Source organism: Carettochelys insculpta, chromosome 12 (genome assembly GCF_033958435.1).
Source record: "Carettochelys insculpta isolate YL-2023 chromosome 12, ASM3395843v1, whole genome shotgun sequence".
Taxonomy (NCBI): Eukaryota; Metazoa; Chordata; order Testudines; family Carettochelyidae; genus Carettochelys; species Carettochelys insculpta.
The window spans coordinates 17,051,437-17,068,477 of NC_134148.1; the positions used below are offsets into that span (position 1 = coordinate 17,051,437).

At 42.0% G+C, this 17,041-nt stretch overlaps 1 protein-coding gene across 1 annotated transcript in view; it reads right to left on the reverse strand.

Moving 5' to 3' along the window:
- Nucleotides 1-292: 292 nt before the first annotated feature.
- CHRFAM7A (CHRNA7 (exons 5-10) and FAM7A (exons A-E) fusion) overlaps nucleotides 293-17,041 on the reverse strand; it is an 81,026-nt gene continuing 64,277 nt past the window's right edge. The window contains exons 7-10 of the mRNA XM_075006766.1: nucleotides 16,561-16,755; nucleotides 13,773-13,859; nucleotides 9,905-10,014; nucleotides 293-6,058 (exon numbers count right to left, since the gene is read on the reverse strand). Of these exons, the coding sequence (XP_074862867.1) occupies nucleotides 5,540-6,058; nucleotides 9,905-10,014; nucleotides 13,773-13,859; nucleotides 16,561-16,755 (911 nt within the window). The 3' untranslated portion in view covers nucleotides 293-5,539. The remainder of the gene's footprint in view (nucleotides 6,059-9,904; nucleotides 10,015-13,772; nucleotides 13,860-16,560; nucleotides 16,756-17,041) is intronic.

A 17,041-nucleotide genomic window follows, 5' to 3' on the forward strand; every position in this document is an offset into this window, starting at 1 on the left:
ATGTGGTGCCGCACAACATCGAAGTTGAACATCGACGTTGCCAGCCCTGGAGGACGTGTAGACGTTATTCATCGAAATAGCCTATTTCGATGTTGGCTTCACGTGTAGACGTAGCCTTAGTAGGACTTACATGGTTATGGTTACCACAGTGCAGAAGGCCATCACTTAAGTTGTTTGCTGAACAGGGCTGAAGAAACAGCTCAGGAAATTCCCATCCTGAGAACCTTTATTTCAGTTATTTGGGTGTGTAAATGTATTGATCAATGAAATATGAGGAAGAAACAAAACAAAGCCCTTTTGATCTAAAATGTTTATTTGACTGGACCAAAAAGGTGTCACATTACTTGTATAACAAACAATAGTTAGTGGATGCATTATCTCTTTCTATTTGGAGCTGTAAGTAGTTTCTTATTAAAAATAGGGTAGCAAAAAGAAACTAACTCAGGGCTTTGAGTTTTTTTTTTGTCAATACAAAGTAAAAAGTGGAGCAGTCACATGTGATCTGAGATTAAACCCGACAGCTACATTCAACACAAACTTCAAGAATCCTTTAGAAAAACCTTTACACACTATTGTTAAAACCCATACAAAATAATTTACTATTTTAAATATTGTTTAAGTATTTTATCTTTCTTTAAAAGTATTAACTTCAATTTATGGTTTGAATTGATTTTTGGCATAACGACAATTATTTTTAAATAATAAAAAAGTTTCGTATTCAATATAAAAACAGAGAAAGTAACGTCCATTATATTGTAATATTGTACATTATGTCAGCGCTCTAATGTGAGCTTTTTAATCTGTCTGCCAGACAAGTCATAACTAAGTTGTGGCTCTAGTATTTAGCAGAATTCCCTCACCACAGTGTAAGATCGTAACAGAGCAGTACCAATATATATCTTCTACATATTATATACACGTATGGTATATAGCATTTCATTCCCAACTTCATGCATTGGGTTTTAAGTGTACTTCCCCCTGCATTTAGATCAGACTAGCTTTTAGCACATGTACATATAATGCCTACAGTTTGGAAAGAAAATTTCATCTATTTTGCTCAGACCAGCAGTCTGGAAATTTAAAATGTTTAGCAGCATCTTCATGCAATAAAATAAAAATGTACTGTTATAATTGCTGGCAGCTATCTTGGTATGAAATGGCAGTATTTGTCTAGCAGGCAAATTAGGACTCATAACATTGGTGCATTTCTGTGCTGGCAGTGAATGAGGCTGTAGTGTAGATCGGATGCTGGCATCTTACCAAAAAGTTGTCAGGCCCTATTGTTAATAGTGTGAAACATCAGTGGTAAAATACCTGCTCTAAATTCTATTTCACACATAGCAGTGCAGTCTGACAAAACATTTCTACCTCCATGTTACCAAAAATTATATCAACATCCAGCAATTAAAAATACTTCTAAAATTATTGCCTTAGAAATGTTTGTCAGAAGGAGGGCATAGATCACAGTATTGGTAAAGATTTTTGAGGCCTAGAAGTAGGTGAGCAAATCTCTTGGGGAATATATTCCACCGATACTCAACTAAATTTGATTCCTGCATTTGTTCTCTCTTCTGATAAATATGCTAAGAGGTGAATTGGCTAGGAGGAATGTTTGGGAAGGAGCACATTTTAAGTGACTGTTTAGGGGTATTGAATACTGACATTTTCAACTTGAACAAAACTATTTGCATTAGAAAGCAGCTTGGTGGAGCCTAATTCCTGAAATCAGACCATGCGACTTGTTTCCAATCAAACTAACCATTCCAATTTCAGATTGTGAATTCATATAGTGAACTGCCGATAAACCAGGAATTAGTCAGTGATTAATTCTGAATAAATACAGTCGAGAAACTGATTTCCTTGTGGTCAAATCAAAACCTAAAGAGACTACACTAACTCAACAGAAATTATTTGCTCAGCTCTAGCTACTATAGGCAGGATTCTGTGCTCCACTTCAAGTGGCACAGCATCAGGGGCGCTAACCACTTTGCCCTTGCACCTTCCAGCATGCCAGAAGAACCCTCACATGCACACTCTGTCGAGAGGACTTTACAGAGCCCCCTTTCACCACTCCAGCCCAGCCGACTGTAGGTCTGGCACTCAAAGCCAGCTACAATCGATATAATAAAAGTGGTTTCTATCCCATTGCTCTTTCAGCTGTCTGAGAAGTTAGATGGGTGATCAAACTACTGTCCACTTCAGTAAAAACTTTTCACCACAACTGGCATCAATTTCATAGAATCATAGAACACTAGGACTGGAAGGGACCTCGAGAGGCCATTGAGTCCAGCCCCCTGCCCCAATGGCAGAACCAAGTAGTGTCTAAATCATCCCTGATAGACATCTATCTAACCTGTTCTTAAGTATCTCCAGTGATGGAGATTCCACAACCTCCCTTGGCAATTTATTCCACTGTTTGACCGCCCTGACAGTTAGGAATTTTTTCCTAATATCCAACCTAACCTCCCTTGCTGCAGTTTAAGTCCATTGCCTCTAGTTGTATCCTCAGAGGCCAAGAAGAACAAGTTCTCTCCTTCCTCCTTATGACTCCCTTTTAGATACCTGAAAACTGCTATCATGTTGCCCCTCAATCTTCTCTTTTCCAAACTAAACAAGCCCAATTCTTTCAACCTTTTTTCATAGGTTACATTCTGTAGACCTTTAATCACTCGTCGCTCTTCTCTGGACCCTCTCTAGTTTCGCCACATCTTTTTTGAACTCTGGTGCCCAGCACTTGACACAATACTCCAGCTGAGGCCTAACCAGCGCAGAGTAGAGCGGAAGAATGACTTCTCATGTCTTGTTCACAACACACCTGTTAATGCATCCCAGAATCCTGTTTGCTTTTTTTTTTTGCAACAGCATCACACTGTTGACTCATATTTAGCTTGTGGTCCACTATAATCCCTAGATCCCTTTCTGCTGTAGTTGTTCCAAGAGAGTCTCTCCCCATTCTGTGTGTGTGAAACTGATTGTTCCTTCCTAAGTGGAGCACTTTGCATTTGTCCTTATTAAACTTCATCCTGTTTACCTCAGACCATTTCTCCAATTTATCCAGATCATTTTGAATTATGACCCTATCCTCCAAAGCAGTTGCAACACCTCCCAACTTGGTATCATCTGCAAACTTAATAAGCGTACTTTCTATGTCAATAGCTAAATCCTTGATGAAGACATTGAACAGAACCGGTCCTAACACAGACCCCTGCGGAACCCCACTTTTTATACTTTTCCAGCAGGATTGAGAACCATTAAGAACTACTCTCTGGGTACGGTTATCCAGCCAGTTATGCACCCACCTTATAGTAGCCTCATCTAAATTGTATTTGCCTAGTTTTTTGATAAGAATATCATGAGAGACAGCATCAAATGCCTTACTAAAGTCCAGGTATACCACATCTACCACTTCTTCCCTATCCACAAGGCTCATTATCCTATCAAAGAAAGCTATCGGATTAGTTTGACAAAATTTATTCTTTACAAACCCATGCTGGCTGTTTCCTATTACCTTACCACCTTCCAAGTGCTTGCAGATGATTTCTTTAATTACCTGCTCCATTATCTTTCCTGGCACTGAAGTTAAGCTGACTGGCCTGTAGTTTCCTGGCTTATTCTGATTCCCCTTTTTATAGATGGGCACTCTATTTGCCCTTTTCCAGTCTTCTGGAAGCTCTCCTGTCTCCCATGATTTTCCAAAGATGATAGATAAAGGCTCAGATACCTCCTCTATCACTCCTTGAGTATTCTAGGGTGCATTTCATCAGGCCCTGGTGACTTGCAGACATCTAATTTTCCTAAGTGATTTTTAACTTGTTCTTTTTTTATTTCAACTTCTAACCCTACCCCTTTCCCACTAGCATTCACTATGTTGAGCATTCCTTCATCAGACTTCTCAGTGAAGCCCAAAACAAAGAAGTCATTAAGCATCTCTGCCATTTCCAAGTTCCCTATTACTGTTTCTCCCTCCTCACTGAGCCATGGCCCTACCCTGTCCCTGGTCTTCCTCTTGTTTCTAATATATTTATAAAAAGCCTTCTTGTTTCCCTTTATGCTTGTAGCTAGTTGGCAATCTCAGAACTGAACTAATTTCTGGTGCCTAAAGGCAGCCATGTTCTCTCCCATTATAGTTCAGCCACACTGGCAAGACCGTGTGGGGACACTTTTCAGTACAGATTTGTAGGCAGGGGACAGCAGTCTCTACCAGTCAGTACTTTCCTTAAGCACCATAGTCACTTGAAAAGTTTAACATTCCAAGGAGAGAGTTTGAAAGGTATAAATGGTACATGCTAGGCACCTAATTCATTATTTGTGCACAAAAAACTTTGCCCACAGAACGACTTTCTAAAAAGGAGTATTTCCAGTGAATATTTACAGATTATGCATACCAAGAAGCATTTTTTCCACATTAAGCAAGCTACTGAGCAAAATAGCTAACCGGTCTTCTTTCCATTATGTGTATCAGTAAGTCAACAGAAAGATGGTGCTGCATCTAAAAGGCGGTACGTGAATCTGACAAAACATTAAATTTGAACATTTAAATGGCTCATTTCGCTTTAGATTTGCCATGTGTTTTTCAGTTTGTACACACATAGTTATTTTTGCTGCCCTGCAAAGTAATTAATAAAAAGACACGGATCTTGAATTCTGCAGTTTCCTTTTATTAAAAAAAACAGCTATGAATATAGCAAAATTAGTTAATCAAAACTTAACATTTCAAAGAATGTCTTTGCTGGGGAAAAAGAAAGCAAGCAGTCCTGTAACACCTTTAAGACTGACAATTTAGTTATTAGGTAATGAGCTTTTGTGGGTAAGAGTGGTACAGGCCTGCTTGCTTCGGTTTGCGACAATACAGATGAACTCATCTACCTCACCAAGATTACTTATTTTGCTGGAGAAAACAGAGGAGCTAACCCCCCAAAATTAAATTTCTCAATAAATCACTGGAACTGTGTTTTAAAAATTCAGCCTCAACTTTTAATATTGTTCAAACTCGGGTGTACAGGAAGCAGGCTCTGAAGCACAAAGTTGGTACTGTCCATATTGGCCACCTCAGTTTTCAGGAGCCAAGATAACACACTCTGCAGAGGTTTGATTTTTCAATAGTACCTGGTCTCTGGCAATCAGGTGTGACAGCCTGGGCCCCCACAATCACCAGTCACTTTCACCAACATGAGCCTGTAGGAGTTTACCCCATTACAGCATGTATCATTTATTGGCTAAGAGCCTGAGCCAAAACAGTTAAGGAGGCTGTTTCCATTTTGCCACTGTTTTTTGATTTGTCCCTAAGAAACTTCAGCAATAGCTCAAAAATGGTGGACTCAACCCTGCAGACTAAATGCTTGTGTCAGTGGGAATTAAGCTCCCTCAGCATCTCACAGGCTGGGGTAACCTCTATAGATATTTTAATGGTTTTAAATGGGTCACCGAGGAAGAGACTATTCATGATAAGGCATGGTCTTTTTTTAAAAAAAAAAAAAACACATGTACTCATCTGTTTGCTACCTAACATACCTGGGAGGGTCAGAGACATTTTGAAGAATTACGCAAAATCTTTAGACACAGCCTCCACAAAATTTGGTGCTGACATTAAAATACCGATGGTACAAATAATTGTGAAGACAGAAAAGGCCATCAAGCAGAGACGGTCTACCACGGAGGCTGCAAACTTCCACTCATTACAAATGGCTTCCTCCTCATCCTGATCTCTGAATCTGTTTGCAATATATCGGACCTCCTCCAAGATCTTAGCCAAATCGGAGTCACCTTCCGAGGGGTGTCCACTGTGCAGGAGTGTCTCTTCTTCTGTTGGTGAGCAGGTCATCCTCCCACAAATTACCCCAGAATCAGTGGTAGGAGTGCACTGGACACCGTCCAGCCCTCTGAATCCAAGATAGAGCATGTTCCCATTACTGAGTTGCTGTCCATTCACAGTGTTCATATCCACGCTTGACAGGCTGCATCGACGCTGCTTATGCTGACAGGCTGGGCGCACTTTGTCTTCCCCTGGTCTCTTCATCCTCAGGAACCAGGCACACCAGTTCAGAAGGATGATTCTTGTCTGAAAGAAGATGGGAGGGATAAAACCTCTTTGTAAGCAGAAAGACTGTCATCAATAGCTGTGTATGTTTTAGAACTCCAGGGATCAGTGCTCCCCAGAGGTGCTGCTACACCCCATGGCTTGAAGTGGTTTTTCATTACACACAGGGTTTATTACAAGTTGACTAAATGGCTCTCAGCACCTCCTCTCGAAAAACTTTTCTAGAACCCCTGATGCTTCTGGTCCCTAGCTGGCGATCTTACTCTGTAGCTGAGTGGTGATGTCATAATCATTCAACAAATGACTCGGCCCTTGAGTCCACTGTCCCACTCTCAACAGTGCTACTAAAGGCAACATGCAGCCATTACATCATCACTGCCATGGGCTGGTCTGACAGGAGTCTTGTTAATATTAATTTCTTATTATATTTGGGTCAGTTCCTGACAAGCTCTGATGTTTTTAAATTGAAAGTATGGACTTTTATGAGAAGACAGTTATTTTAAGTGAGATGCTAAGCAGTTATGCTTTATATTTGAGGAAATACACAAAGAGCTAAAAACAGAAATAAGGCTAAATTAATTGCAGTCTACTACTGCACTGTTTTGGGGAGCAGTTGCTAAGAAGATGACATACTAATTGGATTGGATTGCTCTGTTTTACTCTCACACACCCTTCTTTTATGACAGCTGATTGCAAACTGTATAAAACAGATCTGGATATGCAAGAGAGAACCAATGGAAAATAAAATGCTTGGTTAAAAAAATGATTAGTTTCATTCCAGTTGCAGATCAAATCACTGGATCTCACTTAATTAGGTTTTGCACTGCTGTTCTTTGGCAACCCTACACACAGGACAGGTGAAGGAATGAGCACTCGAGGTCAAAAGCAGGCTTCCAAAATTCAGCTCAGTCAGGACTTCAAAAATAATTCCAGTGGGTTTTTTAATTGTCATAATGTTATTTCATTATTTGAAACCATAGGTAAATCTTGCAATGTAATTTATATTGGATGTAGTCCATTTGTTCTGGTTTTAGAATGTCACTCAGCATAGAAGAGATACTCCTGATGATAATTCGACGGTAAATGTTTTTTTTGCTGAAGACAGAGCTTGTGCGCCCTTGTATTTCCCTCTGTTCCCACCAACATAATTCAACTAAGAATAACAGATCATCTTTATTACCACAAGGCCTGTTCCAAAAGCCTGTTGATTCCTACTGAATTTAAATGGGCTTTTGATCGGGACTTCACTACTAAGTTGCTTATTTTACGTAAGTATTCCAATAATTCCAGAAGGAATATTTATGCAAATACAGTCCTCAAGCTTTGCCTTTCTGTCTCACACTTCACTACTGGTCTATACATAATGAATTATATTTTTCCATCAAAAATCAGTTCTCCTTCAAAGTAAATTTCTGATTAATCAGTTCTCTTTCAAATTAATTTCTAATACCCTCCTCCTAACTCTCTTTGTAAGTTCTTTCAGGGGAAGAGAGTATCTAATGTCCTTATCGGACTGTGTGGAGTAGTGATCACTTGTTCCTGAAAATCTAAAGAGAGTACTTTCCATCTTCACTATTGCCCTGATGCTGCAGGATGTATGAAAGCTATGAATACACTTTACCCCTTACAATACCAAGCTAGGCAGGACTCATCGGCTGTTTCTACACATGCCACTTAAACAGCCTGAAATATGCTAATGAGGCCTGTATGTAAATTCCCAGTGTCTCACTAGCATAAGGTTATGTGATTTTGAGTCCGAAAGATGATCTTCTGGACTCCAAAATGGCGTGTAGAAGCGCGGCCCCTGGGAGGTCTTCCAGAAGGAAGTCCTCCTTTCGGAGGCTCCTTTTTGGGAAGAAGGGGCCTCCAGAAGAAGCACGTCTTTCCAGAAGCCCCCTCAGGGGGCTGCGCTTCTACACGGCATTTTGGAGTCCAGAAGAACGGTCTTCCGGGCTCCAAATCACGTGCCATTATACTAATGAGGCATGAGAAATTTGCATCTGTGCCTCCTTAGCACCTTTCGCTCCATGTATTAGCATGAAGTGGCCTGTGCAAAAATGGCCAAAATGCGTATTGAAATAGTACTCAGCTATTTCAAAATTAAAGTGTCCACACTTGGACTAGGCACTATTCCTCATAGAATGAGGCTTACAGGATTGGAAATGAACCATCTGCTATTTCAAAATTATTTCAAAATAGCAATTTTGCTGTGTAGACACTTGCACAGTTATTTTGAAATAGTGGCTGTTATTCCAAAATCACGTTGCTGTGTAGACACACACATAGGGTATATCCACACAGCAAGTAAACACCCACAGCTGGCCGGGGCTCAAGGGCCTTGGTATGTGGTGCTGTAAAACTGGGATGTAGACATTCAGGCTTGAGCTACACACCAGGCCCAGAGTTTAGGTTGCAGCCTGAACCAGCTGCTGCAGGTATTTAATTGCTGTGAAGACATAGCCTTAGCATTATCTCATCAGTATTCAGTTATTGTGCAAGTTTACATGTCTCAGCAATGCTCTGGTAGCACTATGCAGAAAAATCAACTACAGTACCCTCTTCCATATCCAGCAGCCCTGGGACTGGGCGGTTGCTGAATATTCAAATATTCTGGATAATAGAGATGTATACCTTGCAATGAATGACGCTAAAGAAAAACAAGATTAGATATTAAGAAATAAACAAAATTGTATGAAGAGTACTTTATCTACTAACAACAGTAGTATTGTACACTGTAAACTTCTACTGTATTTGCTGTATTTATTTGTATTTACTTTCACTATACTGTACTTATGGAAAACATAATTAAAATTTACTTATGGTTAAATGCCAGTTATCTGAGTGTTCCGGATGACAGAATACCGGATATGAAAAAGTTTGCTGTATTAATAATACTGGCTCATGAAGAAGGCATCATACCTCAGAGAGAGTAGAATATGAACTGCAGAAATACTGACATAGTCCCCTGACTTGATGGTAAAGTCAGTATATAAACCATAGACATCTCAAAAATTCACCCTTCTATCTTAACATATCTCTCTAATAGCTGTTCACAGTCACAGCTGGTCACTAGTCAACAAACTTAAATCGATAGCAGCTCTTCTTATTGGACACAATACTTCATGCAGTTCACATCCTTTGGTCATTCTCATCTCACCTTCTTCTCCATTGTCATTTTATGGCATGTCTGAAATGCACCTAACTTTATTTATTTATGTTTTGGACTCATGTTCTAGGTGCTTTTAGTTGTATTTCAGGAAATTCTTAAGATAGTCATCTTATTTCTCAGTTTTTGCTAGTTTTTCTCTCTTACGGCTATGTCTTCACTTGCATTCCTCTTTCAAAAGAGGAATGCAAATGAGGGAAATCAAAAATGCAAACAAGGCACTGATTTGCATATCTTGTGCTTCATTTGCATAACCCATTTCGGAAGAGATTCTTTTGAAAGAAGAAAAGCACTGCAGAGGGGGCTCTTTCGAAAATAAATCCATCTTCGAAAGAACATTTCTTCCTATTTTGTTTCAGGAAGAAGTGTTCTTTCGAAGATGGGGTTTATTTTTGAAAAATCTTCTTCAAAAAAGATTATGCACATGAAATGCAAGATATGTAAATCAGTGCCTCATTGCCATGTTTAATTTCCCTCATTTGCATTCATCTTCGAAAGAGGAATGCAAGTGCAGATGTATTGAAAATTGAGAGGACAATTTTGCTCAGTTGTAAAGCTCTTTTTTTCTTGTTCCTTCCTTTTTTTTTTTTTTTGGAAGCAGCAAGAATTAATGACCAGTCACCTGCCACTATCGCACGTCTTTAACCTGAAAATTTAGATAGTAAACAAGTAGTTATCAATGAACTGGAATTAGACCTTACCCACTTTGGCATTTTCCCCCCATCTGGGTCATGATGGTGATATTGCAGAACAACCACCGTGACAACAACAGAAAGACCAACAATAATCATGGTGCTGGCAAAATACTGAGCTGCAAAAATAAACACATGATCAAGATGTTAAATCATATTGACACACATGAGCTTCATACATCTTGTGTGCTTGCACACACCTACTTGTACAGGTACTAATTAGAAAGAACAAAATCAAAATGAAAAACAAACCAGATTCCCCACAAGCCGCTTTTTAATATATTTGGGAGAGATTTTTCAAAGTCAGAAAGTGTAGTAAGCCTCCTGGCTCTCAGGGTCTATACTTACTGCAGGTTTGATGCTCTGCAATCAATCTGCCTGAGTTCAATTTTACCACGTCAGTGAAGACACAGCAAAATCTCTCTCTCTGGACTTGGCCACCAACCTTGGTAATACTCGCTGACACATAGAGTAAGGCACATTGGTGCGACCCCAAAAAGCCCTGATCTACACCAGGGAACAAAGTTGGTCCTGATGCGCTGATTCTAGCTATGCTAACAATGTGGCTAGAATTGCGCATCGGGATCAACTTTGATCCCTAGCGTAGATGAGGCCTCACTGATTTTTCAATCAATCAGTGTTGGTAACTTATGTTCAAAGTGTACAGATATAGATATATAGAGAGAGATGTTAAATAAAAACACAACATATTCTCCCTGTTAGGTTGCACCACAACACTACTTTATTTCTTAGTATCCAGGACACACAAGAACCGAGAGTGACTAAACAGGCTGCTCCCCTGGAAAGAGAGAGGCAGAACTTAGTCCACTGACCACACAAGACACTATCAGACTTTTCCTTATAGAGCCCCCATACCCTTACAAATTTAGGCTGTGTCTAGACTGCGGGGAACTGGCCACAAAAGATATGCAAATTGCACACTGCAATTTGCGTATCTTTTCTATGAGAGTTCTGTTGGGAGAGGCTCTTCCAACATTTGGCCTGTCCACACAGGGCCAAATGTTGGAAAAACCCTCTGTCAAGGCATCCCTCTTACTCATGGAATGAGGTGTACAGGGATGGTGACAGGTTTTTGTCAATGGAAGGCTGCAGTTTAGACATAGCCTTAAAGTGATACCATCTATTTTAAAGCTATTTAATACAAGATAGGGATCTGACTGTTTTTCATGCCTTTGAAAATCTCTCTTTTCATTATTGTTATCCTTGTTTGTTAGTTGGCTAATATCAGAGAGCGTTGTTGGGATTTTCTGCTTATATTTCAACTGCCATGTGGTGGAATTGTAATGGAAAATCCTTCTCCTCTTCTAGGCTACGTCTACACGTGCAGCCAACATCGAAATAGTCTATTTCGATGAATAACGTCTACACGTCCTCCAGGGCCGGCAACGTCGATGTTCAACTTCGACGTTGCTCAGCCCAACATCGAAATAGGCGCAGCGAGGGAACGTCTACACGTCAAAGCAGCACACATCGAAATAGGGATGCCAGGCACAGCTGCAGACAGGGTCACAGGGCGGACTCAACAGCCAGCCGCTCCCTTAAAGGGCCCCTCCCAGACACAGTTGCACTAAACACAAGATACACAGAGCTGACAACTGGTTGCAGACCCTGTGCCTGCAGCATAGATCCCCAGCTGCCGCAGAAGCAGCCAGAAGCCCTGGGCTAAGGGCTGCTGCCCACGGTGACCATAGAGCCCCGCAGGGGCTGGAGAGAGAGCATCTCTCAACCCCCCAGCTGATGGCCGCCATGGAGGACCCGGCAATTTCGACGTTGCGGGACGCGGATCGTCTACACGGTCCCTACCTCAACGTTGAACGTCGAAGTAGGGCGCTATTCCTATCTCCTCATGAGGTTAGCAACTTCGACGTCTCGCCGCCTAACATCGAAGTTAACTTCGAAATAGCACCTGATGCGTGTAGACGCGACGGGCGCTATTTCGAAGTTGGTGCCGCTACTTCGAAGTAGCGTGCAGGTGTAGACGCAGCTCTAGTGTATCTTTCAATCTGCTGTCTTTTAGGGCTCTTCACTTACTGTTTTCCAAGATCAACAACTGTGTACTCCAAAGGAAATTCTTTCGCATTATCCTGAGCAACTTCTCAATTATTTTACTTATTTTGCTCCAGATCTTCTAGCAAGCCAGAAGACTCAGGGTATGTCTACACAGCAGCCTTAAACGGAAAAAAAATGTACCGAAATAGGTATTCCAGAATAGCTTATTTTGGAATAAAGCTGCTACACACAAAGGCTACATCTATACTTACGAAAAACTTTGAAATGGCCATGCTAATGGCCAAATCGAGGAATACTAATGAGGCGCTGAAATGAACATTCAGCGCCTCATTAGCCCGCCACCAGCTGCGGCACTTTGAAAGGGCCACATTTCACACACCTGCGGCTCATCTACACGGGGAGTCCTTTTCAAAAGGACTCAGCCAACCTCAAAATCAGCGGATAGGAATAAGGGAATTTTGATGTTGGCAGGGTCCTTTTGAAAAGGACCCCCATGTAGATGAGCCACAGGCGAGTGAAACATGGCACTTTTAATGTGCAACAGCATGCTAATGAAGTGCTGAATATTCATTTCAGCTCCTCATTAGTATTTTTTGATTTGGCCATTAGCATGGCCATTTCAAAGTGTTTCGTAAGTGTAGACACGGCCAAATGCATTTCAAAATAGCACTTAGCTATTTCAAAATACACTGTCTACACACATCACCTATGTTTACAATAGAGCGATCTCTTGACAGAAACACCTTTAGTGACCAAACACTTCAGTGAGCTCCTGGCTATGTCTACACGTGAAGCCTACTTCGAAGTAGCTTATTTCGATGTAGTGACATCGAAATAGCCTGTTTCGATGAATAACGTCTACACATCCTCCAGGGCTGGCAACGTCGATGTTCAACTTTGATGTTGCACAGCACCACATCGAAATAGGTGCAGCGAGGGAACGTCTACACGCCAAAGTAGCACACATCGAAATAAGGGTGCCAGGCACAGATGCAGACAGGGTCACAGGGCGGACTCAACAGCAAGCCGCTCCCTTAAAGGGCCCCTCCCAGACACAGTTGCACTAAACAACACAAGATCCACAGAGCCGACAACTGGTTGCAGACCCTGTGCCTGCAGCATGGATCCCCAGCTGCGGCAGCAGCAGCCAGAAGCCCTGGGCTAAGGGCTGCTGCACACGATGACCATAGAGCCCCGCAGGGGCTGGAGAGAGAGCGTCTCTCAACCCCTCAGCTGATGGCCGCCATGGCGGACCCCGCAATTTCAGTGTTGCGGGACATGCAATGACTACACGGTCCCTACTTCGACGTTGAACGTCGAAGTAGGGCGCTATTCCCATCCCCTCATGGGGTTAGCGGCTTCGACGTCTTGCCGCCTAACGTCGATGTTAACTTCGAAATAGCGTCCGACACGTGTAGCCGTGACGGGCGCTATTTCGAAGTTAGTGCCGCTACTTCGAAGTAGCGTGCACGTGTAGACACGGCTCCTGTGGGCATAGTGCCTACTCTTCTGTGGCAGTCAAATGTCCCTCTCTTACCCTCCACTTCACCTTCGTCCTCTCCCAGTGTATGCCAGTACATTGGATATGCTACACAATGGATGCACGACCATTCCCATTGTCCAGTGTGCTCTATGTCCTCCTTCCAATATATGTTCTCCCAAAAGAAAGTGCAGAGAACTCTCAATTCCTGCTGAAATCACGTCTCTGTATCATGTCTAAACATTTCTGATTCAACTGCTACAAGCACATCAATCAGCCCTTTTTAAGTTTGCCTTATTTTTGGCCTTGAAGTGATTTAATCTAAACTTGTTTATTAAAAAAGAAGAGAGAATAAGGTAAGGTTACCTATTAATGGTACAGAATCTGATGTTGCAGGCATAATTTCTGCCACAAGCAGCATAAAGACAGTAAGAGACAATAAAACGGTTATACCTGAAAGATAAACATGAAATACAGAATTAGAGAGCAGCTTATTAGGTTGCTGCCAGCTACTAAACAACAGATAGGTAGAGGTCCTGTGTGGAATTTATTCTCACAGTTATGCCCTTACATTGATTTACTGATTGTATTCAGTCCTCTTCTCCTTTGATACTACTTTAAAAATTCCAATTTTATCAGGTAAAAAGTTTGCCAAACTAGTTTATTTTTTTTAAATCTGTGCTTTTGATACATCTAATAAAAAGCCTCCATGATTAGAACCCAGTTTCTGTGCATTTATACAAATGTAGGAGCTGGAGTTAATTTTTTTTTCAGATAAACCAACAGAATTTTGGGGTCCTTGGACAAGGATGGGGGGGCAGCTCCCCTCTCCCAGAAGGGGCAGGGACTTGAGAAGAAACGGCAGGGCTGGGGCCAGCCCTTGGGGCTGCCTCAACTGCCCTGTACTCTTTCTCCCCTCACCAGTCCTTAGTGCCCTCTGGACCTCACAGCGTCAGCACTCGGGCAGCGATTTAAAAGGTTCTGGGTTCTGGCGGCTGCTGCTGCTACGCTAGTGGTTGCCAGGAGCCCTGGGACCTTTTGAATTGTTATGCCCCAGAACTACAGCCCCTTTTGCCCTCCCATTGGTGGGCCTGGTTTCTTTTTGCCCTTGTTAAACTTTACTATACTAATACTGTTGACTTGCAGAACTCTCCAAGGATTTGATCAAATATGAGAAATTACTCATTTTGTGTTCCATCACTTGTTTTGAGAAGGTCATGAGGTAGTCTTTTGGGCTTTCAGTAACTTCAGACAGTGTGTGTGGCATGGTGATCAATAAGTTTGGAAGACATAAAGTACAGTAATTAATCCAAGAAAATGCCTTGGGAGAGAAACTGATGTTCTCTCTGAAATGAGCTGTTGATCTCAGAGTTGCTTGCTCTAAGCAGTTCTGATCCTGATTTCTGGATTTTGATTTTTGTTGCTCACTAATCTGGCCTTTGACTCTGACTCAGCTGTTGACCTATTGGGATTTCAGGGCTAGATTTGCACACAGGTAACCGCTGTCAGCTGGAAAAGGATTGACGGACACGATAGGGCATCCTAAAAATACGGAAGTTAGTCAGATGTCAAGGGCTAGGGAGGCTGTTCTGAAATCCAAGAGAAACATACATTAAGGCTGTGTCTACACTGCCCCTCCCTTTCAGAAGTGGCATGTAAATGCAGCAGATCAAAAATGGTAATGAGGCACTGATACAATTATTCAGCGCCTCATTTGCATAATGACGGCCACTCGCCACATTAAAAGTGCTGCTTTCGAAATGCAAAATGGCCACATAGATGCAGTTCCTTCAAAAGGAAGCCCCACTTTTGAAAGCGCCCTTCTTCCTGAAAAAATTCCAAAAGGGATGGGCAGTGTAGGCACAGCCTAAATGTGAAAATGGCACTTGTGCAAAGAGACCAAGTTTAGCCTAGCTTTGGAACAATCATTTTCATTCAATAGAAGTGAAAACCTCTGTTATGTCATATGTGGTGCATTTAGCAGCTACCTTAATGATTAGGCATTGAAAAACCTTCCAATTTATCCCATCCCCACAATCCAACATTTAGCCGTAAATCTACAAAAACAAAGATCACCTGACCGCAAAAATATTTAATTGGAACGAGCCAAGCTTTTTTCAAAGGGAGGCACGCAGTGATTTGGGGCTCTTAATATATCACTTACTACTAAAAGGAATAGAGACTGAAAATAAAGGCAGACTAAGATGCCAAAATATACCTTTACCACATAACGTTTACTTAGTGAAATTCTTCTTTTTTTTCCTCCTCCAGCAAGTAACTGTCAAACATCAGCCCTGTTTATAGCACAAAGCACCGTAACGCTCTTGGTACATTTTTACTGGTTATGTAACTCCCTGCTCCAGCCTAACTAGTGCATGACCTATTCTTTGACACCTTCACTTAGATGTCACCATAACAGATGCTTTATAAACACCTACCTACTTTTTATTAGATAGAAATGCAGCAAGACAAACCTCCCTGCCCCCCGAGCATGTGGAGACTGTGTAGCTACACTGAAATCAGAAGCCTTTTGTACATAGCGATAGTTGGCAAGATATATGAGCCCCCGATGCCCGGGCACCAGGAATATTCCTGGCCCATGAGCCATGTTCCACCAAAGGTTGGGGCCACTTCTCTCTTCCCATGTGCTCCCACCCACCCCCCAGCCCTACTTGACATCTGCTCATTCGCCCCCTTCCACATACTCCAACCCTGCCTGCTACCCCAAGGGATTTAAAATGGCCCCGGGGCCACCACTGGCAGCACACTTAGGCTAGAGCAGCATCCTGCCACTAGCTGTGTGCCACTGCTGGCATGTTCCTGCAGCACAGCAGGGTGTGTGTATCTCTCTGTATACCTGCCTCTGCTTCGAGTGCCCCTGAGACTAATGGCAAGCTGTAGAGGTGGTGTCTGCCTACAGCAGTGCAGAGAAAACATCCCTTTTTCCCTCCACCAGGTGCCCCAGGTAAGTGCCTAAACTCTCTACCAGGACCTGCATCCCTGCCCCACCCATATTCCTCCCCAGAGCCTTAGGCAGGTGGGTGGGAAGGAGTTTGCAAGACGAGGGAAGCAGGCTCTGGGTGCCACCAAAGTGTCTGCAAATCTGCTGCCCCTGAATATAGTCAACTTTCAAAATACTTTGTAATGTGTTTACCTAGTGAGATTTTCTCTCCTGAGTCAGCTGGAAGCAGAAAAACTAATAGGGCAAGCGCCGATATCAGCACACAAGGAATGAGAAGATTGAGTCCGTAATACAGAGTTCTACGTCTCATAGTGACTGTGAATGTCACATCTGGGTAAGGTTCTTTACAACATTCATAAAAACGCTCACTTCTCTTCCCAGGAACTCCTGCATAGAAAAAAAAGAAGAGGAGAGAAAAGCAGAAACCAATCTGCATGTAACGTATGTTAAGGGAAAAGCCTCCAAATATTGTCTCTAAAGACTTACAGCACCTAAAATGTTCCTCTGAGATTCCAATTCTCTTCTCTATTCAATGACAAAAATTTAAAGAATCAATGAATTTACAGTGATGAGAGTTCTCTCAATGCTTCCACCTTCTTCATATGCTCTTCACCTTTCATCTGTTTTCCCACCACTTTTCAAATACCAGTAGAACCTCTCTCATCCGGCACCC